The 26,101-nt window shown below is 46.5% G+C and overlaps 3 protein-coding genes across 6 annotated transcripts in view; 2 read left to right on the top strand and 1 right to left on the bottom strand.

Annotated features, from left to right (window-relative positions):
- Window positions 1-3,320, top strand: part of il20rb (interleukin 20 receptor subunit beta) — a 6,449-nt gene extending 3,129 nt beyond the window's left edge. For 2 of the 3 annotated variants that reach the window (XM_086129302.1, XM_086129303.1), the window contains 4 exons: window positions 1,114-1,241; window positions 1,318-1,465; window positions 1,547-1,698; window positions 1,951-3,320. In XM_086129302.1, coding sequence (XP_085985428.1) covers window positions 1,114-1,241; window positions 1,318-1,465; window positions 1,547-1,698; window positions 1,951-2,067 — 545 coding nt within the window. In that variant the 3' untranslated portion in view covers window positions 2,068-3,320. The remainder of the gene's footprint in view (window positions 1-1,113; window positions 1,242-1,317; window positions 1,466-1,546; window positions 1,699-1,950) is intronic. The other variant, XR_015102850.1, reaches the window with a different exon arrangement.
- slc39a6 (solute carrier family 39 member 6) lies at window positions 2,987-20,120 on the bottom strand. Of its 2 annotated transcripts, XM_086129298.1 has the most exons (14): window positions 20,015-20,120; window positions 18,819-18,963; window positions 12,580-12,664; window positions 9,406-9,598; window positions 8,519-8,855; window positions 8,286-8,424; window positions 7,960-8,019; window positions 7,718-7,887; window positions 6,442-6,600; window positions 6,237-6,291; window positions 5,766-6,134; window positions 5,519-5,599; window positions 5,199-5,389; window positions 2,987-4,518 (listed from the first exon to the last, which is right to left on the bottom strand). In XM_086129298.1, the coding sequence occupies exons 1-14, from the start codon at window positions 20,062-20,064 to the stop codon at window positions 4,366-4,368; spliced, it is 2,187 nt and encodes a 728-aa protein (XP_085985424.1). In that variant the 5' UTR covers window positions 20,065-20,120; the 3' UTR covers window positions 2,987-4,365. The 2 variants fall into 2 exon arrangements, with proteins under 2 accessions (XP_085985424.1, XP_085985423.1); XM_086129297.1 differs by lacking the exons at window positions 12,580-12,664; window positions 18,819-18,963; window positions 20,015-20,120 and adding an exon at window positions 11,542-12,400.
- LOC147194661 (tomoregulin-1-like) lies at window positions 16,862-26,101 on the top strand. The gene is made up of 10 exons (XM_086129300.1): window positions 16,862-17,789; window positions 19,091-19,200; window positions 19,967-20,096; window positions 20,195-20,224; window positions 20,534-20,636; window positions 20,978-21,126; window positions 22,440-22,499; window positions 22,572-22,695; window positions 23,176-23,337; window positions 23,586-26,101. Exons 1-10 carry the CDS (start codon window positions 17,630-17,632, stop codon window positions 23,668-23,670), a joined length of 1,113 nt encoding a protein of 370 aa, XP_085985426.1. The 5' UTR covers window positions 16,862-17,629; the 3' UTR covers window positions 23,671-26,101.

Raw genomic sequence — 26,101 nt, 5'->3', positions numbered from 1 at the left:
AACAAGAACCACCTAGACGGTCCCCAAAAGCTTCCCTGGCCTCATGTCACCTTCTGTGGGTCGTCGGTAGTCCAGGGAAGTTCTGTGCTACTTACTTACGCAGAAGCAGCTAGCTAGCAAAAGATTCGGTTTGGTTCCGCTCAAACCCCGCTGTCAATCTACATGCCTTCCTGGTTCCCGCTCTGCTTTTCCCGCCGTCTCCGATCAGTTCCGATGAGGATCACGTGATCACTTCGGGTCATTTCGGGCCAATTTGACATTCAGTATGTCAAATAAAGGGTTACCTGATTGCCCCTAAAAATAAAGATGCGCCCTTCCTTTGGCAGCAATGATTTGAACAACAGCTCAGTGATATGTGGCTTTCTGTTCATTAAATCCACAGAGAATTCCCTGCTGAATGGAGAAAAAGTCTGTAAAAATGGCTAGATTAGATTTCAAAAGTCCTTAAAAGGTCCATATATAAGAGCAAGTGGAAGAGTGGGAACCCTGTTAATCAGTAATAATTGCTTGAAAAAATATATCCATCCATCCATTTTCCGAACCGCTTGATCCTCACTAGGGTCACGGGGGGTGCTGGAGCCTATCCCAGCTGTCTTCGGGCAGTAGGCGGGGGACACCCTGAACCGGTTGCCAGCCAATTGCAGGGCACACAGAGACGAATAACCACGCGCGCTCACACTCACACCTAGGGACAATTTATTGTGTTCAATCAGCCTGCCATGCATGTTTTTGGAACGTGGGAGGAAACCGGAGCACCCGGAGAAAACCCACGCAGGCCCGGGGAGAACATGCAAACTCCACACAGGGAGGCCAGAGCTGGAATTGAACCCGGTACCTCTGCACTGTGAAGTCGACGTGCTAACCACTGGACTACCGAACCGCCCTGAAAAAATATATATACAGTATATATATATATTGTCACATCTTAACAAAATACTTGCTTCAAGGGCCTGAGATTAACATGAAAAAAAAACCTGCTTCATAAAGTTAGAAAGTTGCTCCTCAAACGAATTTACTGATTTGTAAAATTGCACCGTGAAAAAAAAAATCGATGTGCTCATTGATGTGGCAGCTGTATTCATGTGTTTGTCAACGTACTCAACGCATGTTCAGCCTTGTTGACGGTGCCCCAGATGACGGTGTCAGCGGTGGGCGACGCCCTCTTGGTCTCCTTTGAGCAGGCTCTGCTCACGGCATCCATCGAGGTGGAGGTGTGGAAGCACGGCAACGCCCCGGGCCAGGTTAGCTTAGCATCACCGGTGCCATCGACGCCATCCCGAGTGAATTTGACGTGTTCACTGCAAAGCTGTTTCACAGGCTCGCGTGTTTGCCGTTCCGGCCGCGGAGAAACTGCTGCATGTCGCTGACCTGCAGGACAGGTCGTTGTACTGCGTGCGGGCGCGCGTCTTGATGAAAGAACAACTGCTCAGCCAAGACGCCCAAGAGCAATGCGTGCGTGTTGCAGGTACAACATTAGACATACTGTTTAACATGGTTGTTGGACGCCACGGACGGATTGTGCTGAATTTCAATCCCGCCCCTCAAGGTCCCCACGCCCCCTGGAAGAGTCCCACCACGGCCGTGCTGACGCTGCTCCTCATGGTGGGCGTCGCCTTCTCCGCCGTCTGGTACGTCGTGCAGTGCCGCACGCGCCGGCACTGTCGCAACTTCCAAAAGGAGCCGCTGCCGCACTCGCTGGTCAGTTGGGGGGGCGGGGGGGGGGGTTGATGTACTGATGAGGATGACATCGATGAGAATGATGATGATATGAGAACGACGGTGATGATGAGGAGGGGGATGATGAGGGAAAATGAAGATCATGTTGATGAGGATGATGATGTCATCGATGAGGAGGAAGTGATGAGAATTACGATAATAGTCATGAGATGAGAATGATGGCGAAGATGATCAACTACGATGACGGTGATGTTGATCCCGGTTCTCCCGCAGCTCCATGACGGGGCGGCGCCCATCATGCCGGATGAACTCAAAGAGGAGGTGTGCGTCGACGTACGGGTGGTGTCCAAGGACCAGCGCCTCCTACCGGGCCACAACGCTCACGGTTGATAGCGTGGAAGCGAGAGCGGACATGTTGGCAGCTTCACGGCTTTTTTCTTCTGCTTCTTGTCCTTGTGGGATCGGGTCAGGGAAGGTCCAGAAGGTTCCGCCAGCATGTGCAGTCGTTCATTTACTCATAAAGGAGTAACAATTCTGATGCCGAGCAGGTGGGCCGAGATGTCAAAGCCTGATGTTCTGAAATAACAAACGGGGACAAAACCTTTGGGGATTCTGAAAAACACTTAAGACTCTTGTGTTTCGAGTGAAAAATTGCATTTCTTATGTAAGGTCTGGAATCTGGACCAGAACCCTCCTCCCGCACCCCAGCTTTTCACCTCAGTTCTCGTGGTCCGAAAAGAGGGAAGAATGCTTGTGAAGAACTTCTGAGGACACCGGCTTCCGAAGTTCAAAGCTTGACGTCCAGAAGCAGCACAAGCAAAACTCACGGACTTCATCTGGAGCCAACAAATTTATTGAAGTTCCTCCCATTCAGTGACGGTCGCTCAATAGAGGGCGCTATCGAGCTGTACTCCCATTGAGCTGAGTCACCTTGAGTAAGACTTAAAATACGATGTGGACTTAATGACTCTGCAATCAAAAATAATGTTTTTTTTTTTGCAACATGATTGGACGAGAGCGACATTCAGTCTATCAGCCCGTGCTTCTCTCCAATCAGCGATGAGTGATCTTTCCACAAACTAGCAACCTCTTCCGGTTGACTAATGCATTTTGTTTTTGTTAAAAAAAAAATTTTTGTCATTTGTTTTGAATGGTTGTAATGTTGATTAACCGGACCGAGAAAAAATTCGCCGAGTTATTTCCGGAGCTCAAAGCTTGACGGTCTGAAGTTGTTGCGAAAGGTGTTTCTGGTTAAATGAGGAAAGTTGCGGTGATGCGAGGCGTGGTCCGTGAAAATGAAAAACGAGGCTCAGGTGGAGACGACGTTTATTTGTGAGAAGGAATGTCAGCGGTTTGCATCCGCTTTGCAAACAAATTGATGACGTCAAACTACAACATTTACTGCAGATTTTGTCGCTCCAAAACCGTTTGACCAAGGTGACCTCCAAGCAAAATTCCTCCTTCATACTTGTTTTTGGCTCTTAAACAACTTTGACACCAAAAAGAAAACACTTTTGACCCAGAGATACGTCTATCATCTTTTGGCAGGTATTTGTCTTCACTTTTTAACGGACAGTTGTTTTTCTTACCAACTCCCGTTTAAACACCTCAATTGTTCAAAACATTAAACAATAGCATTTGTATTCAGTTGTCCTTACTTTCTATGACTTCAGATTTCAAGTTCAGTCGTGAAAACCTTCAGTTACACGTGGAATGTTGTTATGTGCTGGGAAAAAAAATGGCTCGCCATAATGTTGAAGGTTACAAATACAGACAGTAATGACAGAAATGAATTTGAAAGAATTCCACCGCTTACGTCACATTGCATCAAGTGAACGCTGCTCTTTCCGGTGTGCCTTCTTTGGTCACCTGGGGGCAGGGGCAGGGGCTGGTGCAGACCTACAGTCCTCTCGGCTCATCGGTGCGGCACTAACATTCAACGCATCTGCGTAGAGGATAAAGAATATACGAGTACCGTTGCGTCTTTCGGGTCCATTCCATTGCTTTAGGGTTATAGTGCTGCATCATAGATGCTAATTATTGTTATGAAGCCAGAGGACTGTAAGGCTATACCGTGGTTCTTTGAAATACTTAATTATCTTCGCTTTCTGTTGCGTATTTGAGTAAACTTCAGCTGGGAGTGGCATAAAAAGCAAAAACAACAAGAAAAAAAAAGTCAGCCAAAGGGTGGCTCGTATCTCCCCCCCAAAAATAAAAGGTTTAAGTCGGGTCCGTTGCTCAAGTCAAAAAATTTCAAAACAGGATCAATTTTGTAACATAATGAGGAGGTGATTCAACACTGATATTAATTTCACAATCAAAATGGCCTTCTGAGGGAAACCACAACAACAACAAAAAAAGTTAGAACCCCCCAAGGAATTTAAAACATGAAAATATACGAGTTAAATAAGAAAAAATAGTGACGCTTTTAAGTTTAGAAAAGAAAAAAAATACAATTTCAAGTGTAACATTTTGACCTATCATATGCCAGAAGCGGGACGATCTAATCACATTTGGAGGTTGTGAAGACAAAAGTGTCATCAGCTGCCGTAAATCCGGCCCGTCGGCTGTTGGTGAGAGGCTCTAGAAGAGTAACCCATCACAAAGAACTACAACGCAAAAAAGGGGCGCGGGCGTAGGGGGAAGAAAGACGACGACGAGAAAGGAAGGAGGCATGGCCGTCGGGCGCTAGAAGTGGAAGTCCAGCTGGATGCGGTGCTCGAGGACGGCAATGACGAGCATGATGCCGAAGCCCAGCAGGATGCCGGCGTTCTGTAGTAGGAAGTAGCCGCAGTGGCTGAAGCCGCCCTCGCCGCCGTCGTTGTGCAACATCTCCGGCATCTGAACGACAGGGGGCCACACACCACATGACCACTAGTGGGAGCCAGAAAACGCCTCTCCAAAACTCCATTGCCCATTTCCAGTTTTGACAACGTCGTTTTTTTTTCCAAGTGCATTTTATGCTTATTGTTAACTTGCACAACCTTCCACGGAAGTGTTAGAAAACACGAACGAATTCATATGTTGGAATGAATCCAAGCAGAAATAAAAATTGCTTGTGCCTTTATGGATAAACAGTCACAGGTGTGTTCAGAAACGAAATGGCACGCACTCGCCCGCACACGCACACACACTCTTTTGAAAACAATAAGACTTTCCGTAGGTCAGCGGCTGCTAGTGACACACATGCACACGAGCTTTTTAAAATACTCAAAAGTATGACGCAGATTTTCTGAAGGTCAGGCGGCTGCCCGTGACATACACACGCAAACGCACACACTTATTCCCACATGCACTCAGCCACACACGCACGCACACACACACACACACACACACACACTTTAAATTTACAGAAAAAGTGCACTTTGTTGCGTAGCTCGGCGGCTGCTAGTGACACGCACGCACGCGCGCGCACACACACACACACACACACACACAGAGCCTGTGAAGAGGCCAGCCGATGGTGAGAAGTGTCACATGTATGGGACAGCTGTCAATCATTTGAGGGACAATGCACTCACCATGTCGACGAGCGCCACATACATGAAGAGGCCGGCGGTGAGCGCGAAGATCCACATGCAGATGTTGTCGGCGTAGTGGCCGATCAGGATGCCCGTCACCATGCCCAGGTAGGCCGTGGTGGCCGACAGCATGTTGTAGAGGACGGCCTGCCGCACCGTCATGCCCGCCTTCAGCAGCACGGCAAAGTCGCCTGACGCAAAGCACCACAGGTGTCAGTCCACGCCACATTGTACTTGTGCGACCCCCCACCAGGTGGCACTCACGCTTCCCAGCTGGGACTTGCACGCCCCCCCCTCCCCCACCACCAGGTGGCACTTACCTAACTCGTGAGGAAGCTCGTGGCAGAAAACGGCCACAGATGTGCTCAGGCCGCTGGACAAACCCTCGCTGAAAGCGGCGCCTGACAATCAAACAATCAATCAATCCCCCGGAAGATCGACATTCGATTCTGAAGTTAGCACCCCACCATGTTAGCTTTGAATGTTAATCAATGCCAACAATATGAAATGCGATATTATCATCACGACCGACCTTATTGTGCGGAGGAAAATGGAGCGGTGACTCACCGATGGCCAGGCCGTCACTGAAGTTGTGCAGGCCGTCGCCCATGATGACCATCCAGGCCAGCGTGGCCACACCGGCTTGCTGGAAGTGGTGCTGCGGGTACGAGTGCGTGTGGCTGTGCGGGTGGTGGTTCTGGGAGTGGTGGTGATGGAGGATGTGGTGGTAGTCGTGGTGGTGATGGTGCAGGCTGTCCGCCTGGCCCACCGTGTCGTGGAAGTGCGAGTGGCATTTGTTCTCGCAGTCCTCCGCCGAGTAGCCCCGAGCCACCTCCACCTCCGTCGACGACTTCTTCAGCATTACCTGCTCCTCCTCGGCCACGCCATCCTCGTTGGGGCGCTCGGCAAACAACCGGGCGCCGTTGTGTTCCACGTCTGCCGGAGGACAAAACCAGAGGCTCAAAACTGCTTCCTGCCGGCTGGTCGATTGATCCGTTTCATCAAATCATTTTCACTTGATTTATCTCATGAACTCACCCTCGCTTGCCTTGAGGGCCAGGGGCTTTTCCAGGTTTGCCTTGTTCTTCTTCTCCTGCACACAACAAAGCTCATATCAGCCCCTTTCACGCTGACGACAGAAACAGGCCTTCGCTCTGTCCGAGCGCGCCGTGACCGTCCGTGTGAAAGGGGCGACACTTTTTTTTTTTTTGCTGCCGTGACGACCGCCAACGTCCTGTCTCACCTTCTTCTTCCTTTCCTTATACATTTTTCCCAGCGTCAAGAAGTGCTCGATGAGAAACATAAAGTAGACGCCGCCCAGAGCCGTCAGACCCTTCCACATGCCGTCCAGGTCCTCCCCGTCGTGCGCGTCATGCTCAGAATGTTGGTGTCCAGCCTGAGACTGCGCAGGAAGCAAATCAGAAACAATTGTGTTAGGATTCACTCTTTATGCAATACATAACGAGGTGGCCATTTTGGAATGTATAGCGAGTATGGCGGAAATATCCGATGAATCATTTCAGACCTTGAGTCAACTATGTGGTTCACTACATAACAATCTGTCTTGGAGGGATCGTTTCAGCTGTAGGGTCACTGAACTCATTCACTCCCAAAGACGTTTTTAAACGTCTTTTCAGACTTGGTCCAGAATTGGCTGGTACTGAATGAGTTAAAAGGAGTCCACTACATAAAAATGGCCATTTAGTGATTAGGCAGTACGGGATGAGTGAATAATTCCTAGGCAATATGGGAAAAAAATTCTATCACACTGAAATTACACAACATGCTGTAACTGCTTTCATTTTCGCACTTTATTTTCAAGTGATATTTCAAATGAGAAAAATAATCCAAATAAAGAAAAAAAAATAGACTGGATTTTTTTATTTTATTTTTCTCATCTTTTTAATTTTCAAGGCTAAAGCCGTACTTGTATGCGTCATTTGATTAATTTTTTTTTACAATGCATAAGAATTAAATGTTCAAATTAACCCTTTGAAGGACAGCGGTTACTACAATGGACAGCTTCTCATATTATCAGGTTAAAGGGTGCACGAAAGGGTTAAGGAAACTCAATCAAATGATTTCCTCTTCTAAATAGGTTGTGTTCCATTCCACTTTTGGAGACTCATCAGCAAGTAGGAGTGAAGGGGTATCCAAAAAAGGTTCAGGGTTACACAAGCCAAAAAATGTTGGCAACCACTGACACTCGGTTTAGAGTGCACACGCGATAACAAAAATAGATCCAGTTGACGCTGCAACTTTCAGCATGGCTTTAAAGTGCCCGTTTTTTTTTTGTATCACGAAAATATTGTTGTCAATTGTTTATTGTGCTACAGATAATGTAAGTCAAAGCACTTCTCCAGCAAGTCAAATTCCCTTCTGTCATTTTCAAAATCCCGCCCAAAGGAGGTTAAATGACAATCATCACAACATCATCTTAACAACATCCTGGTAGATTCTAAACGCAAGTAAATGATTCCTGACACACATGGAGAAAAAAAAAGGAGCTGGTCACTTACGTGGGGGATGAGGTGCAGAAAGGCGTCGCCGCTGAGCGTGCCCACGGCTAATGCAACCAGGAAGCTGAGCAGGAACTTGAAGAAGACTTTGTTCATGAGCGGCATGAGCACCACGCCCAGAAGCGACAGCAGGCTGATGACCGTGATGGACAGGAAGCCGCCCAACCACGCTGGCGTGGGGGAAGCACACAAATCAATCTCCAGATTTCAACATTTGGGCTTTCAAGTGAGTCCCAAGTCACCTGTTGTGATGCTTTTGCTGCTCTCGCCGTGGTCGTCGTGGTGATCGTGGTCGTGATGGTCTAAAGAGGAGACATTTCAAACTACTGGATGATGCAATTTCTGTCCAAATTACGTACAGTTAATATTCAACCCATTTCATGCACCGTGTAACTTGATAACGAATAACAACTATGTGTTGGCAACATTCCACAATGTCATGATTGTTTCCATACTTGACCTCCTACGTAGAAATCGGGGTCTCTCGACATGTAAAAGTTGGTCATGTACAAGTGGTGATTGTTCAATTGAAGACGCGCCCAAAAGCAAGCGACGCCCAAAAGCTCACCGTCGCCTTGGTGGAGGATGCAGGCGCCGGTGTCGATCTGGTGCAGGAGCGCCGGGCAAAGTAAGGCCAAGTCGGTCGGGCTCACCTCACCCTCCTGCCTCATGCCGTGCGATGATAAGAGGCTGGATGCGTTCTGACACTGATGACGTACAATTAAAATAAATAAATAAAATGGAGAAAAAAATTAATTCACTATTCTGAAACTGTCGCGTCTGCCCCTGTGTTCGACGCACCTCAAGATGGTCATGGTCGTAGTCGTCATGGTGATGGTTTTCATCCTGCGTGTGATTTCCCGCAACGCTCATCTGACCGTCGCTGACCAATCCGGCATCACCGAGTAGCGCGCTGGCGGCGTCGGCCGCGGCGTGGTCATCCACGCTTCGCCGTTGCCTCTCGATTGGGGTCTCGGAGTGGACCTCATGTGATTCCTCGTCGTCGTCGTGGTGATGATGATGATGGTGGTGGTGGTGGTGGTGGTGCTGCGCCGCCACGCTCCGGATGCGGTCCAAGCCCACGCTTTGCAGCAGGCGGTTCAAGCCCGCCAGGGAGATGGTCCCGTTTTCACCATACCTAAAAGAAAAAAAAAAGAAATGGGGGGGGGGGGATACATTCTATTTTTATGTAAAAAAATTAAAATCTGTGTTGAATATTTTGGGTTTGCACTTGGTCAGGACTTTCAGGAAAAACAGCTTAATAAATTCAATGGGGTATTTCCTTGTTCAGTCAAGGTTTAGGGGGAAAAAAATAATAAAATACATCTAAATTTGGTTTTTAAAAAATGCATGTTGCAAAGTATGACACTACTTTCTTAATTAAAAAATACAAAAACTGAAAGTTTACTGGCAAAAAATGTGACTTTTTTTATGCACAAGAAATGTTGTGTGGCAATTTGTCACGCTTTTAAAATTTGAAATAGTAGTCAAAAAAAAAAAGCTTTCGAATACATGTTCAGTGTTTGTGTACCGACCTGACACCAATAACCTATTTGCTTCTTCCTTTCACCAACATCAGCAAGTTTTATGTTTGTTCGCTTGTCATTACGTACAACTCTTGAGCACTGCTTTTCACGCGCTTACAACAACAAAGGTGTGACCCCATTCACAAGATGGGAGGTGCCCACCTGTCGAAGAGCGCCTTCAGGTGTCTCTTCTGATTCCGCTCGGCCAGCTGCGCGTCGACCACCGCCGACGGGATGCGGCCACTGTTGCCACCGCATTCAGGTACGACCGAGACATCGCCGTCCGACAGCGCCGCCGCTGTCGCCAGGACGACCGTCAGGACCGCGATGACCCGGCTCGCCTCCCGCCACATCGCTGCGGGATTAAAACAACTAATGAAATTATACTTTCTGATCACATTTGGTGTAATCAATAAAGCTCATACACGCGTTTCATGTTTTCTATTATGAACCGGGAGTCTGTTGCGTAGACAGACTGGGTCATCCAAATTAAAACTGTCTTTCGTCAGCCCTGACGGTCACATTTCTACTTCTGCTGATACTGTCTCCTCTTCACCATCTCAGAGATGGCCGTTTGAAGGCTTTGAAAACATCATGTTTTGCTCGTACTTCTTGGATTGATTTGCCTCTTTTGACTCTTACCCACAAAGTGACGGGCCCTCACCTCCCACAACTACGAGTGGTAGGCCAGCAGCCTGCTTTTCATACTTTACTTGAGCCATAAACTGCCCTTTTACGGTCATTGGCTCACCTCATGATGGCGCCCGAGTAGGCAGCCGTCAGCAAGTGCTCTCATGAGCCTTGCTTTTTTTGTTGTTTTTGTGTTTGATTTGTCACTTTGTGTTTGTTGTTACGTCGTGTGGACCTGATGTGGACTTTTTCAGCATTTTTTGGCCACGACATTCATCAAGGAGGAGACTCTGTGCTCGGTGGTTGCGCCTTCTCGGCAGCATGGGTATACCAGCACTGTTTTTGACTGGGAGGAATGTCGGCGCCTTTTGACGGTCGTTGCTGGACAGTCCCGGGGCGCTTGTGTCTTGCGCCTGTAATGGGCAGCATTTTTCACAGCCCCGCTTTGTTCAGCGGAGAGATCGGTGCTGTTGAACGGTCTGCGGCTGGATGGATGTAAGTCTTGAGGAGCCGACGATGAGAAGAAAGGAGCGTTGGCGCGGAGCGCCGATGCGGATTTGGAACTGGGAGTCGCGCCTTGGAGTTTGAAGCGGATTACATGGGACAGGAGAAGTGAACTAATCTCTTTTCGTCAATGGACGCTACAGCTTCGTGTTTGCTTTCAAAACTTAGCTTGTAGCCGACGTGTGCACATTTTCAGCATGACGTCTCTGATCCACTGGTGAAAGGACACTTTGATCTCCTCTTAACTGCTTCAGACAACGAAGTGTATGCAGAAAATTGGTGAAGATTTCACGACTGTCTGTGTCCCATGTGTTGTGTTGTTATTTTGATTTCAAAATGGTGCCGCGAGAGTGGCTGCCTTTCCAGCAGCTCCTATATTTTGTTGTTCTACTTCTTCCTTTCATAACTTTGCTGCTGTGAATTGGGAATTTTTCCATTAAGATATCCTTTATTTGTCCCGCAATGGGGAATTACGAGACTAATAAAGGTTTTCTTATCTTATCTTAGTAGCCCTTTAGTGCTACACTACTTCCCTCTAGTGGTACACGAAAGAATGACCGTTCGTACACGTTTTCAGAACGAACGCTGACTTTTGCCCTTGTCCATTCCCATTGGTTCGTCCGTTCACATCAAAAACGGCTAACATTAGCACTATACACATGGAATTTGGGAAGATCTAAATCTTTTTCGTTAGTTCGCATATAGCCAGTCATTTTATCATAGTTTCTCTCACTGTTTATTGCCACCCCCCTTTCCAGCCCTTATTGTCACGTGCAGTTGGCCCAGTCCAACATGCTTCCTGAATATGACCAACTTTGTCACATCGGTGGCATTTAGAGTTCTTCCCTCGAGCAGTCATTCGCATTATTGATTTGTGCTTTTCCATCGGTGGCATCCATTTTGTTGCGACGGTGAGCGTCTTCTCCTTTGCCTTGTGTCCAGGTGGGGTGACATATTCACCTTTCCTCAATTGTTGCGCATCCCGGTGGGCAGTCTCCATATTGAGCGCAAGCGTTACAGCTCTTGCAAACTTCAGTCTATCTTCTTAACTTGCGTTGGCAAGCCTCAGAAGCGAACCCGCTGACAAACCGTCACGTGGAGCTTTGAACAACCGGTGGCCGAAATCACGAAGTCTGTCTGGTTTTCTGTGCACTCTTACAGTACCTGGGACGCTCAGCTATCACCAAAGGCTTCGGGTCATAGGACTCCCTCCCTCAGCGTGGTCACAATTTCCGAAGAAATCCTATATCCGAGTTTGGCGCGTTGCACAAAATTTCGTTGACGTCCATAAGCAACTTTCTTCTTTTATGCGCCTCGAACAACGGCTCCATGCGCTCCACATACGCAGACTACGATTCATTCTTCGCTTTGAAATCGTCCGGTCTTTGAGAAAAGTAAGCCATTTGACCTTACTACGCTTTACTGTTTACTACCTTTATAAAATCGCTTTTACGCGTCCATTCTCAAGCATGCGCAGTAGACTGTATAACAAAGTACGGAAAGTCTGTGAGTCCAAACAGTGTACAAATAATCACAGTGATTAATACACCACATCGTATAAAAGACCATTTAAAACGGGGCATTACCCGTGACTGTCGAACAGAAGAACAGCGCTCAATTAACTCACTTTCAATTTAAGATGTACTATTAAATGTATTGCCTTGTAATATGAGCAGACTTCTGTATGGAGTCTGATGCCGTCATGCTCGGGGAGCGGCGAAGAGTGGCGGCTCCTCCTTTTCGGGAAGAGGACATTTAAGGTCCAATGTATTCCAATATACGATATATTTACACCCACGTTTGGGGGTTTAGCACATGTAACCCTAAATATAGCTAGTTGCGTTAGCATTGCGCGAGCGGCGGATCAGCGTCAACTTTCACCGAGGAGGCTTCGGGACGTTACAGCCGGCTGGCCGAGAGGGAGGCTGGCGAGCCGGCCGAGGTGCCAGGGCCTCCGCGCGACCGTCAAAATATGTACCGAATCCGTCGGAGGCATGAAAATCAGGTCACGTTGACGTCAAAGTGCGGCCGTGGCACATAAACACAAGCACGTTGCTTTGTGCGCTCGGCACCAAGTCGGCCAGCTCGGTGCCGTGTGCACAAAAGGCGTTCAACCCGGAAACGACGCCGCCGCCATCATCATTCCCGCGGTGGCGCCAACAACGAAAAGGTTCCGATATACGCCTTGAAAGCCAATTTTACCTTCTTGTTGTCCGTCGTTTTCCTCCGGCTCGGTGTTGCTCGTTCCAAAAGGGATGCTGAGTAGGTTTGGTGTTGCCTTCGAGGTCTGCGGGAAATCAAAGAGACAGTTCAAGTTGAGAGGCCGTGTGGAGAGGCGAGGGGGCGTGGCGAACCACAAAGACTCGTCTTGTGATTGGCTAGCGGCCATATCAATGAAGGCAATCAAGCCAATCGTCCCGCAGTCTCTTTGATATTTGGGTGTGAATGACGAAATGTCACGTTCACTTTACTTTATGCAGTTGTTTTTCAATTGGCTTCTCTTTGAAAAACCAACTTAGCCAATCGAGTACAGTTACTCATTGAGGTAACTTGGATTTCAGCGTCTTGCCCAACCAAGGACACTTGAACAGCAGACAGTTGGAGCTGGGATTTGAACTGTCGCCCCTCAAGGGGTTTTCCATCCAAATCTTTCAAAAAATTTTTAAACATTCTGATCGGCTCTAAAATCCTTATGTAAAGCCTAAAAATAAAATTTTCTGTTAACTAGCTCCTCTGTGTTTGCAGCCGTGTCATGAGTGTAAGCAGTGCATATCAGCAGGGACATGTTTTCATAAAAAAATATATATATATATATATAATAATAATAAATCCCCATGCGCAACAAACTACCCTAAATTCGATTAAAGCATCATCACCCAACAAACGATCAACAAAAAACTATGTGAGTCGACGACGACGATGGTGATGATGACGATCAAAGTGGCAACACTCACAACTGGAGCTTTCTCGCCACATCGCAGCTGGGAGAATGTTTGACAAGTTATCTGAGCGTCAAGGGCAAACACAACCTGTTGGGGAAAAAAATCAACGTAAATAAAAACACTCGCAAGATATTTAAACATTTCCAATACTGTACGTGCATTCTGAAAGTGACAAAAACATTTCAACATTTAGGCGCTTGACAATTTAAATATTTCTGAACATTATTGACTTGTCGTTTCCATGCATGACCACAGAGTGTCGCTGTAGTGCATTTTGAGTCCTACGGTCACGGACTGATGTTAGGCGACTTGAGTGTCCGTTCTTAAAACTACGTGCAGTAGTTCACTTTTTTTGAATTCCATCCATCCATCAATTTTTCAACACCGCTCATCCTGAACAGGGTCACAGGGGGTGCTGGAGCCTATCCTAGCTAACTTCGGGGAAAGACGGACTACACCCCGAACTGGTCGCCAGTCAGTCAGTCGCAGGGCACATATAGAGACAAACAACCATTCACACCGTCACTGAGTCAGCACCGATCCCACGCTGTCCGCTCACAAGTCAGGCGAGTGCACAACACCATCAGCGACCCTATTTTCAATTCTCAAGGTGTAATTTTCCATGTTTTATGATATCTAATCCCGCTTCCACATCTGAAAGGACAATACTTCCCATCACGAACACATGTTGGCCTTGGTTGTCACGGTTACACCTGTGAACCTCCAGCAGGCTTCAGTGGTTCACTGATCCTCTGCCAGCAGGAGTTTTCAGGTGCAACGTTCTCATAACAAGAATGTTCAGCGGGAGTGGATATCTTCTGGGAATGCTATCGGAATGTTCCGGCTCTTGAGGGCGCTCGAAGTCACGTCAGCCCAAATCATTTCAACATCACGAGTTATGCGGCGGCTCCTGTGTCCATGGGAACAATAAAAAGCTGCTAAAGGAAGAAAGATTCTCCTTAAGTGGATTGGAAGCAAATCCTCTTTGTGGTCTTTATTGTAGTCTGCAGTCTGTCCGCCCTGCCGGGCTTTCTCAACCTGATTATTCTGATCTTGTTCCGAAAAGCCGTTCTTTTTTTCTCATCCAATAACGACGTCTCGTTGTGCTTTTGCGAACAGTGACCCTTCTCCTTTTCCCATCATGTGACCCGTTCGGCAGCTTAAGTAGGAGCTAATTTCTGTTATCCTTTTATGACATGAACTTCTCATTTATAATAAAAGCAATTTTTGTTTGGTGTGCTCCCTCTACAGGTGAGGAGCTTCTTGATCCTAAAAGGTAAAAGGTAGCACCAGCCCGATCAGCGGCAGACTTTTTTGGGCCTGGGAAGCACACAGTCTTTCGACCTTGAATTTGTTTGACATGTGGTTGTTTGTCTGCTTTCAACAAGATTGATGCAGGGCGAGCGTGGAAAGTTCACATGGCTGAGTGATATCGTCATGGTTTGAATGCTCTACACTTCGAATTTTGAAAAACACATGGCAATTTTTTTCCATGCACTTGGTGTCACTTCAGAATTAAGTTTCGCTGAAAGCTATCATGAGTCTGAGGTGCTAGCCGGCCATGGCAACGACAGGACACTGACACTGAATTCTGAGGTCAAGTGGGGTGCCGGGAAATCTCATTGTCTGGTCCACAAATGGCCCAGAGTGAATTTGAGACCCATGTTTTGTGACTCAGTCATTTTTTTTTGTTTCGCCCGCATAAAGGATGAATCTGCCGGAGGCGGGTCTCCAGCCGATCGATGGCGGTGATGGGCGTGTTTAGGCCGCCTTTTATTGGCCCTTCCTCGGATTGAGGGGAGCAGCGCTGCGACTAGAGAGTCCTGCTCCGCCACCGTGGTCGCTGCCTCTCCCCTGCACCATCACCAGTTCGCAAGGGGAGCGACCATCGTGCCACGGCCGCCGACGTGTGGTTGTGGAGCTAGGGACGTGGGCCCTCATCTGAGCCTGTCCCCGACACCCCGCGCCATCGCCGCCGGACTTCTTGAGGTTGGGGGATCGGGAGAGGGGGGAAATGGGTTGATGGGGCAGAGGGGAGGGGAAGGGGGGGGGGGGGGGAGAATCGCCATCCTGGGGGCTATGTAGCGTGAGGGAGGGGGACGGGTCGCAACCCCGCCCCCGCACTTCGACCCCGTGGCCAGGGTCCACGGCAGCGCGGTGGCCGACGGTGGTGGTCCAGGGGGTCTGCAGCACCCGAGGTTGGACCGTGGATGCGCCGGGCCCGGTGTTTTATTTTGAAGGGTGGGCATTCCTTCATAACCCATGGGGATGGTCGGCTTGGGGATCCGGTCCGACACCTTGCTAGGCGCTTAACGCCAGGACTGTGGTGGATTTGTATACCGCCGGACGCGGTCCCGCGGGATTTTGCTGACCCGAAGGTCATTACCACTTCGCACCAACTCTCCAGTGATGGAAAGTCCCGTCAATTCGGCGTGGAGGCTCCCTTACGGACTTCACTGCGATCCACTAGGAATTGGCGACGGTTTGATCCGCACCTTTGAGCCTAGGGATCGCAGATCTTTTGCGAAACTGCCATACTCAGTCATTACTAATAGTGTGACTGTGCCATGGTCCAGCAGCCTGGATTCTGAAGGCCCTGTGCAGATTACATTGACATGGCAACACATAGAAGATGAAATCTGATTGCCCCCCTCCCCCACCAAAAAATCAACTTGCACATGAAAAGTCCCTTATGTTAATGAGATGCATGAGCCACTATGATCAGGCTGTGCATTGGAACCAGAACGCAAGGAGAAAAAGTTGGTTTCCCCGGCGACCAGTCGCTTATCAGAGAGCGATGTCGGACCCCCCGTCTGCACCCCCTGCGGGACGGAGGGGATTATCCCTCTGCGGCTCTGCGGGGTGGCAGAGGAGCTCACGCAGTTGCAGATGGTATGGCCAATTAGGGACTCCACGGCAATCAAGCCGTGGGACAACCACACTGTAACCATGTGATATTCAAACTGTTTTAACCATGTGATAAGCATGGTAAACCTCTATGATAAATCACAGGACAACCATGTGACAAACATTTTACACGTATGTACAAGTTATACATGGAACAAGAATGCAAGAACCATCTGACAAGCATGTCATGATCATGTGATATAACTTTTTGAGCATGTGATAAGCATGTTAAATCCTTTCGATTAACAACAGGACAAACATTTAACAACCCTGTTATAAACATGTACATAACATGTAACACACATGTTTTAAGCATGTGACAATCATGTTGTAACCATGTGACAAAATGTTTTAGCAATATGACAAACCACAAGACAACCATGTCAAAGATTTAACTTTCACCATGTTATAACATGTAATAAGCATCTTATAACATGTGACAAGTATGTCATCACCATGTGACAATCCTGATGTAACCTTGTGACAAGCATGTGCTGGTGTTGTGCGAATGTGCAATTGTCCTGCTGGGTGCCGAGCCAGCAAAAAGAACAGTGGGATGCACGCAGACAGATGGCACTTCAAATAATCGGAGATTTCTTTCAATCTTCCAAGTGGCCAGTGAGGCGGATGAAGATTAGCCGCCAAAATGAAACCTCAGTGCAATTTAGCCCCAAACTCACCAACATCATGAATTCCTTCAACATTCGACTGAAGCATTGCCAGGTTGAATGTCAGAGAATGTGCAGATTTAAAACGTGGATTGGTCGCCAATCAGACATATATAGACCTAATAACGATTGATTGTCAGTCAACGTCGGGACACGTATGGACAAACAATGGACTGGTCGCTAGTCAACGCCAAAGTTACATAGACACCAATCAAATTGGTCAGCTGTGGATGTCACAAAAACGTATGGACAAACAATGGACCCGGGCTGACATTCCACATGAGAATGGGGAGAGGTTGCCCGTCACTGTCAGGGTACATAATAGACAAACGTCGGACTGGTCACCTCTAGACAAACAAGCATTTGGACATTTTATGTTGAGTGCAGCAAGCATGCTATGATGCTAACTCCACTCAGGAAGTTCCGAGGCTAGATTGGAACCGTGAACCAATCGACTGCGAGGAAGACCTACTGCCCCCCTTGTGCTCTTTGCCGCACTGGCTCCCTTTCTCTTTGTTGTGCCGCTTCCTATTCATCGTCTCCGTCTCCCTCGGCGCACGCGCCCTACGTAACGGAAGTAGGCGGTGCCTCCCGCAGGAACTACGTACACCAGTACGCACGCGCACGTACGCCGAGGAAGAGGACGCGCGGAGGTAACGATGCTCCCTGCTTCGTGAACGCCCTGTCGTCATCTTGCTCCTCCGTCCTTCTTCCTTTTTTCCTTCCTCCTCCACGATGGCAACGGGCGCGGGAAGGTTTCCCGCCGGCAGGATACTCGGCCGCCTGGTGCGCGCGCGCACGTTGTCTCTGCTGTTGCTGCTGCTCGGCGTGCCCGAGGTGCGCGCGTCCTACCATCCTCAGGGCGGCGGGGAGTGTCAAGGAAAAACGTGTGGAGGTAAGATGAGCCTACGTCACTTATTCGGTTCATATTCATAATTCATCTTTGGGACACGGAGGAGGATGAAGGCTGGTTTCATCTCACGGTGACGCGCGTCCGCGTGCGTGCAACCTGCAGCCTCCTTCACTCTCCTGGACGCGTGCACGCGCGTTGTGTGACCGAACCCCCGCCCCCACAATCAATTCATCTCTTTTTTTAAAAAAAATCAACAAATATCAAACAGTACATGCAAAACATTCCATGCAAAATCACTTTCCGTTGGCGAGAAAATCCGCCGATGGCGAGAAATTCAGCCAACGGCAAATGCAAAATTTTAACAATTGCAACGCTGACTTATTTGAGTTTGAAAAGCAACAACTCAAGGAGTGAACTGAATGTGACCAGATGGCAGCATGGTGTGCGAGTGGCGGCAAAGTCTGCCTCGCAATTGTCAGCGTCCAAGTTTGAGTCTCAAATTCCCATGTGGAATTTGATGTGCTTTGTGATTGGCAGGCGACTGGTCCAATGCTGGTCAATATGTGTCCTCACATTGACTAGCCACCAGTCAACTGTCTGAAGACCGATACCTTGATACTAACTTGTTCCTCTATTTGTACCCTGACTTTGACTCGTGACCAGTCTATTGTTCGTTAATTTGTTTGCTGACTTGGACTGGGGACCAATCAATTGTAAGGGAGTATGTGCCCTCTCATTGGCTGGTGACAAGTCCATTTATTGATTTCTCGATGATAGCTGACATTGACTGCCAACCAGACCAATCAGTTGTTTTGGGAGGAGAAGTGGCAGTAAAACAGACTAAAATCCAAACGTCAAGGCAAGAGGCAATTCTAAACACGATACAAAATAGATGCACAGACACATGGCAAATGCTGGTCGAATGTTGCTCTGGCAACACTGATGAGTCAGCTTGTGACTGGTCGCAAATCGATTGTCATACATCAGGTCATTAACACGGTAGATCCACTTGATGACTGCGCTGGAGATCAATATTCAATTTTTCTTGTTTCTTGAGCGCACAAAACTGACCCGTGTGTGGTTGGGAGGATTTTCCCGTCGTGCCGCGCCGATTGGCACTTTTAGGATGGCTCGTAAACACGTCCCCATGGGAACGAAGACGACAGCCACCATCTTGGCTGTACAGATGTCACTTGGAGGCTGTGTGGTGATGGCACTGTTCATGTCAGAGGGGGAAAAAAAAACCTTAAAATAAGCGGTCGTTTCTCCAAAAACAAATTTGCAAATGACAAAAACAAACGAGAGGAGCAAACATGCTGGTTTTGTGTTTTGTCAATGTTCAGGCGCGTTGGAGAAGAAGAGCGACCTGCTGGCGTGCGACCAGACCACGTGCCGATTCGGAGGCGTGTGCAGAGACGACCACTCGCAGCTCAAGTGTGTTTGTCAGTTCCAGGTATGCGGTGACCAATCGCAACACCATCGGTTAATCCGTCCATCGGTGGATGATTGGAAGCTGCGACGTGATTGACGGTTGACGTGTGGTAGCGACAGTCCTGTCACATTTGTTGCATTCGAAAATTGATAGATTTTGTATTCACCCGTGAAATTGGTTGATTGCGTGAAATGTTTTTTAAAAAAAAATCTTTTACATTGAATGTTTTACATCATGTAATAATTGGTTAATTCTTGGATTATGAATAAAATGTAAAAAATTGAATGATGAAAAATATTTAGCTTATTTTGCTTTTGATTATTTAAAAACAAATTTATGTTCATATCTCACATGAAATAACTGCTTCGGCAATTTACTCGTGAAACAAATAAACATTAAGATCATTCTGAATTCATTATTTGTACCACAAGTTAGTTGCAATGAATTATTTCATGAGAAAAGAATTTAGTTTTACATTGCTTTTATTGAAGTTTATATTAAGCTCTCTCATTAAATAAATGATGAATACATTTGTAATGTTTTGACTAAATTAATTTAACATTTGGATAATTGTAACCAAATTCATTCCAAATAAATAAAACAAACTATAAATGTAATTTGAGACATCATCGTAATTATTATTATTATTATTAATCATAGCGACAATTGCAAATGAGGAGAAATTAGACTACAGGGTTGGACTTTTTTTTTTAACCTACTGCTGTCTTGGACGCTGCCGACGTTGTGTTTTTCTGTCGTTTTTGTTGTTGTTTTGGTGATGGTTCAGTGCCACAAGAAGTACGTTCCGGTGTGCGGCTCCAACGGGGACACGTACCAAAACGAGTGTTTCCGACGCCAAGCGTCCTGCAAGCAGCAGCGGATCATCACCAGGGTGGCCAACGGACCTTGTTCTGACGGTCAAGCTTGACTTTGCGCCACCTATCGCATTCACAAAAATTCAACTCTTTCGTAAACAGAAGAAGTTAATTGTTCAATTTATTCTTTTTCTTCACAGATCCTGGCTCAGGTTCTGGAGATCCAGATGGTGTGTTCTTAATCTTCTTTTGTACAGTGTAATATTTTTTTCAAGCAACACAGGAAAAAATGAAAACCAAAATAGAATGCAGTAAGATATGAAAACATATCAGCAAAAAAAATTAAAAATCCCAAAACATCCTGGATTTGCATGGTGTCACCAGAGGCTCTTTTAGCACTTCTTTCCTCCTCCTTTTTCTCGTTCTTTGACTTTTCTCCATTTTATTTTTGTATTACTTGTTGTCAACTGTCAGGCACCTCCAGCCGTGTGATCAGTTTTCCAAATTCTTCTTTGTTGTTGTTTTTTTTTCCCACCCAGATGATGAAGAAGAAGAAGGTTCTTCTTCCGATGTGATCAAGAACAGCAAGTGCAGCACTTGCAAATACGGAGCCGAATGTGACGAAGACGCCGAGGACACATGGTGAGCACAAAGATCCACACAAAAGTCAGGACGCTTGACCAAGATTATAAAGACCGCGACAGAGACTGCGTGACCAAACGAGATCACGAATCCTGACTAAGAACGTGAGGTCTGGCAAGGCCATAAGACTTGAGAACCTTGTGAGACTTGGCACCTGATAAGTAGGCGCCCGACACAACCAGAGTTATTCAAGAAAAAGGTGGAGAAAACCATCCTGACAAAAAAAAATGAGTGAAGGGTTCACAAGTAGTTCCATAAACCGTGAGGCAGGACAAAAACCATCAAACGAAGCCAAGACCATGACCAGGGTGCGCCCATGTTCCCCCCTCTTGTGGCTTCAGGTGCATCTGCAACATCGACTGCAGCGGCCACAACGAGAATCCGGTCTGCGCCACGGACGGCAACTCATACAACAGTCCGTGTTTGGTCCGAGAGGCGTCCTGCATGAAGCAGGAACAGATTGACGTGGAACACCTTGGCAGATGTCGAGGTGGGCCAACACTATCATGTCGACGGCATTCCAATTTGGCAAAATGGTAAAGACGCTGAAAAAAAAAGGGGTGTTGAATTGACTATATTTGATTTTGTCATGTTGCTGCACACAATCTGATTTTGGATTTTTTTTTAAACAGCAGGTGTATAGTCTACTTAAAAATGTATCTGGATCTAAATGATTTTAATTTGTGCAACCACTTGACAAAATCAAATTGAGTAAAGTCAACATTTTGTATCAGGCAGTTTTGTGGAAGAGTTTGAGTGGTAGCTTGACTTGTGAGTTATTCCAACGGATGAGTTTTGCGAGTTGCACATGGTCGCTCAATTTTTTGCTTTGCCTTGCGAGACAAAATTTGAGTTTGAATGCAGTGATAAAATAGAAATAGAGCAATTAAGGAACAGTGGACTCCTGCATATTTGCGCTTCAGAACACACGCGGATTCGACTATATATTTTTTTTGCTCAACATATATACAGTCTTTAACTAACTGATATATTTCTTCATTTATTTTCAAAATTCCTATTTTTTTTTTTTTTGGGAGAGCCGGGCAGATTGCTAACATTTAGAAGATCGGCAGTGGCAGCCTGGTGGTCACATTGCAGAGGTGCAGGGTTCCTGTGTGGAATTTGCATATTCTCCCGGTGCCTGCATGGGTTTTCTCCGAGTATTCCGGTTTCCTCCTACTTTCCAAAAACAAGCGTGGCGATTAATGGAACACTCTAAATTGTTCCAAGGTGTGAGTGTGAGTGCGGATGGTTGTTTGTCTATGTGTGCCCTGTGATTGGCTGGCAACCAATTCAGGGAGACCCCGCCTACTTGCTGAAGACAGTTGGGATAGGCTCTGGCATGCCCACGAGCTTTATGAGGAAAAGCGGGTTAGAAAATGGATGGTGGACGTACTGGCAAGGTCTTCCACGAATATTAGGGGATATGCCCACCCTACCATAGAAAAAAAACTTTTTCGCCATTGACAAATGTCAAACATGCCATTATCGACTGTCTGTGTCCTATGTGTTGTGTTGTGTTATTTTTGTTATTTTGACTTCAAAATGGCGCCGCGAGAGTGGCTGCCTTTCCAGCAGCTCCTATATTTTGTTGTTCCACTTCTTCCTTTCATAACTTTGCTGCTGTGAATTGGGAATTTCTCCATTGCGAGATTAATAAAGGTTTTCTTATCTTATCTTCTTATTGTTCTTTTCTTTTTTTAAACTCATTTGTTTTGCACCTCTTTTACACTCTGCTGCCCTCGTATGGCCACCCCCTGAACTGAACCCAGTGTCTATTTTGGTCTTTTTCTCGGTCGCCAGCCGACAAAGACAAAGTGGCCAGGAAGGATGACGGCAGCACTTTCAAAGTAAACGTCCTGGGTAAGGCCGCTCAAACGCAGAGTCGCCTTGACATCACTTCCTGTGATCACAAGTTTTTGTTTGATTGCTCAGAAACCAAAGGACTGGAGCACGGAGACGGATTCTACGCCGGAATGCCTGACAGCTGCGGCGACTCGCACTCTGGGTTCTGTCTTCACGGACGCTGTGAAATCCACCGCAACATGCCCATCTGCAGGTGATGGCGCTAATCGGGGACTGCGGTGCAGAAAACGCACAAATAAAAATGAACTATTATTCAGTCATTGGTTTGCTCTGTCACATCTGTTGGCAAATTGGCAAAAATGTTGACCATAATTATCCAAAGTAAAAGCAGATGCTTGAAAAGACACATACAACTTCATAAGCGTTCAAGCAGAAAGAAAACACCAATGTCATAACTTGCGTATTATTATCACTTAAAAAAAAACAAAAATATGGAATATCTGAAAAACTATGGCCAATTAGCAAAATACAATGTCAGTTTCAGTAACGTCAAAATCCGTTCAAACTGTCTTGCCACCAAAATGTGCGTGCGGGTGTAGTAGACCTAGTGTAGGCGCAACTAAGACATGTCTGCCATCTAGTGGTGATTTTTGATATTGAAACTTAAAACCGATTTCCAGTGGGACTATCTTGGTCTAAAATATGTGACACGCATCAACCTGTGCGTGTGCAGGTGCGATTCGGGCTACAAAGGCGTCCGCTGCAACGAGCTTCAGGACTTCAACGTGCTCTACGTGGTCCCCAGTGGCCAGAAGCTGCATTACATCCTGATCGCATCAGTCATCGGCGCCGTTCAGATCGCCATCATCGTGGCTGTCGTCATGTGCATCACCAGGTACGCTGCCCGCTACCGCCCTCGCTCGTACACCTCCTAACAAACAGGCTCTGCGCGCTCGTGTGTGTGTGTGTGTGTGCGTGCGTATGCTTTACTGTGTGCACCTTTGTTTTTGTGTGTCTGTTTGTCTCAATGCGTTTGTGTGTGTGCATATGCATGTGTGTTCGTGTATGCTTCTACTGGTGTATGCTTCTATGTGTGTATATATTTGTGTCTGCATATACATCTTTTTGTGTGTGTCCCTTCAGGAAATGTCCAAAGAACAACCGTGGCCGACGACACAAACACAACCTGGGACATTTTTCTGCAGACACTAACTCTCGGATGGTATAGCCTCCCTTTCCTCCTCCCCCTTCTCCCATCTCCCTTTTTTTTTGGTTCTTATTTCTTTTGGGGACGAAGCGCCTGGATTGGGATCTGGGACAAATGTCGAAGAAGACGAGGAGCGTAGGCAGCCTTATTTCTTCTTCCTTTACTCACCCCACCTTGAACAACTTTGAGGAATGTTGGCGCATCCGGCGCTCTGATTTTTGAGCTTCGGAAACGTGGACGACCAAATGAACGACTCTTGATTACAACAAGTTCTTATAATGATGATCATATTAACATTGATGATGACTCATTTCCGATTCTCGTGATGTCATAGTAGTCGTCGTGTGGTTCTTCGTTGGATTTCAGTTGGCATGACAACCGCCGTAACCGTCTTTTCTATGTTGACCTTTCAGCAAGCGCACACGGCAACTTTTAGTTCCGGCCAGTTTAGTTTATGATTAGAATACGCATTTACGTGCAGCCGGACTTTTATTTTGAAGTGTGGGCCTGCTTCCTTTACCGCGAAGGCCGCAACAAAAAGTGTCTGCCTTCTTCAAAGTCAGGTTTTTTCATTTATTTTGAATGCTGCTACAGAAAGGATGTGTTAGACTTCCTTAGTTATTTTGGAGGTTGCTACAGGAAGTGTCAACCTCTCTTATTTTGAAGGCCACTACAGGAAGTATTAGTCTTTTTCCTTAATGTTGAAGGCTGCGATGGGAAGAAAGTATCAGCCTTCCTTTGTTTCCAAGGCTGCTAAAAGAAGCATCTGCTGCCTTGTTTTCTTCGAATGTTTCAACCAAGTGTTCTCAAACTTTTTGAGTCCAGGGACCCCTCATAATTTTTTGTTGTATTTTGTTGAGATTAAAAAAAAAAAAAGTCAAATGACGCAAATGTTCTTTTTCCAAAAACAAAGTCACGGTTTGGCAAGAGAGAAAGTCGTATTTTAACCGTTGGATTAAAAAAAAAAAGGTCCTAGCATTAAACCTTTTATTCTGGAAACCTTTACTCCCGATAAAAATGGGAACACACACCAACCACCCCAGCCTCCTTTTCTGTTATGCCTGGACAGCCAATTATTTTGCAGATCTCCACATTAAAGCTGGCCAGCCAACTGTAATGTGGAGATCTGGGTTTAGGGATCCCAGTTTGAGAACCACTGGCACAGACGACTCTGAGATATATATTGTTTAGTACAGTAATCCCTGTTTATCCCACGGAGGTTACGTTCCAAGAAGAACCCGTGATAAGTGAAATCTGTGAAGTAGTCACCTTTGAATGAAACCAAAGATTAAACCTTTTTTCAGGCCAGAGTATTTAAATGCAGAACATAACGCGATGTAAAAATAAATAAAAATGCAGCCCCCTCGCCCCAAAAAAAGCCAGAACCAGCAAAGCCGTGGAAGATGAACCGTGTTACAGCGAGGGATTACTGTAGTGTATGTTTTTAACACACCTTAAAAGTATTTACCTTTTTTTTTCTTCACTCGAGTTGTAGAAATTGTAAAATGTGTGATGTCAAGAAAGCAAAGTGAATGTGACTGAGGGCAAAAGGCAAACCTAAGCAGGCTAATATGCTAGCATGCGAAAGGTGGTGAATGACAAACATTTTGTAAGTACCCCCCCCCCCCCATTCCGAATAAAAAAAATCTTTTTGAATCACACTGGACACGATCGAAGCGGGAACTTCCAGCTGGCTGAAATAACAATTCTTCTCCGCCTTTATTTGAGTTAGCATGTTTGAGCTAACAAGGCCAACTGGCCACAAGTGACGAAGGCTTCACGTGTCTGAGCTAACCGCTAGCTGACGACCAAAACAAGTATTAACTCACTTTATTTTGGTTAGCTTGGTCATGTGTATTAATGAGGCTAACTGACCGCACAAAGACACAAAAACAGACACACAAACATATCCACCAGTGTGTGTGCACACACACACAAAGACAAATGCAGAAACACGCGCAAACACACACAGACACTTTACCCTCAGGCCATTAGCGCCTTTAGCTCGGCAAGCTAACACATTTTTTTAATTTCCCTTTTGCGGTTATTTGACAACACAAATGTTTTCAGGTTTCTTTTAGTTCCATAGGGGTCAACGTGACAATCACAAAACATCTGTTAGCGTCATAACAAAAAAATTTAATTTATGGTTGAAAAAGAAACGATTGTAGTCGTGATGTTGTGTTGTGTTCATTAGCATAGCAACTAGCAGTGTAGTGGCGGTAAAGGGGCGGGGTCAGCAAAGGACGTAATGAGTCGGAAAACTTGTCTTACGTTTGTCATTTCATTTTGATGATCAGCACCAGCACCCAACCCAGCGGCGGCCCCCTCCCTCCGTGAACGTTTGTTTGTCTTGTTGTGGTTGTTCATCCTAACGTGGCTTCAATGTGTTGATGTGTTGACTTGCATGTGAACTTTGAATAAAAACATGTTTTTTTCCCAACAAAAGATC

This window comes from Hippocampus guttulatus, chromosome 14 (assembly GCF_054856545.1).
Source record: "Hippocampus guttulatus isolate MCC_2025c chromosome 14, RoL_Hgut_1.0, whole genome shotgun sequence".
Taxonomy (NCBI): Eukaryota; Metazoa; Chordata; class Actinopteri; order Syngnathiformes; family Syngnathidae; genus Hippocampus; species Hippocampus guttulatus.
The sequence above is the reverse complement of the archived record's forward strand: the minus strand, read 5'-3'. Positions and strand labels throughout refer to the sequence as shown.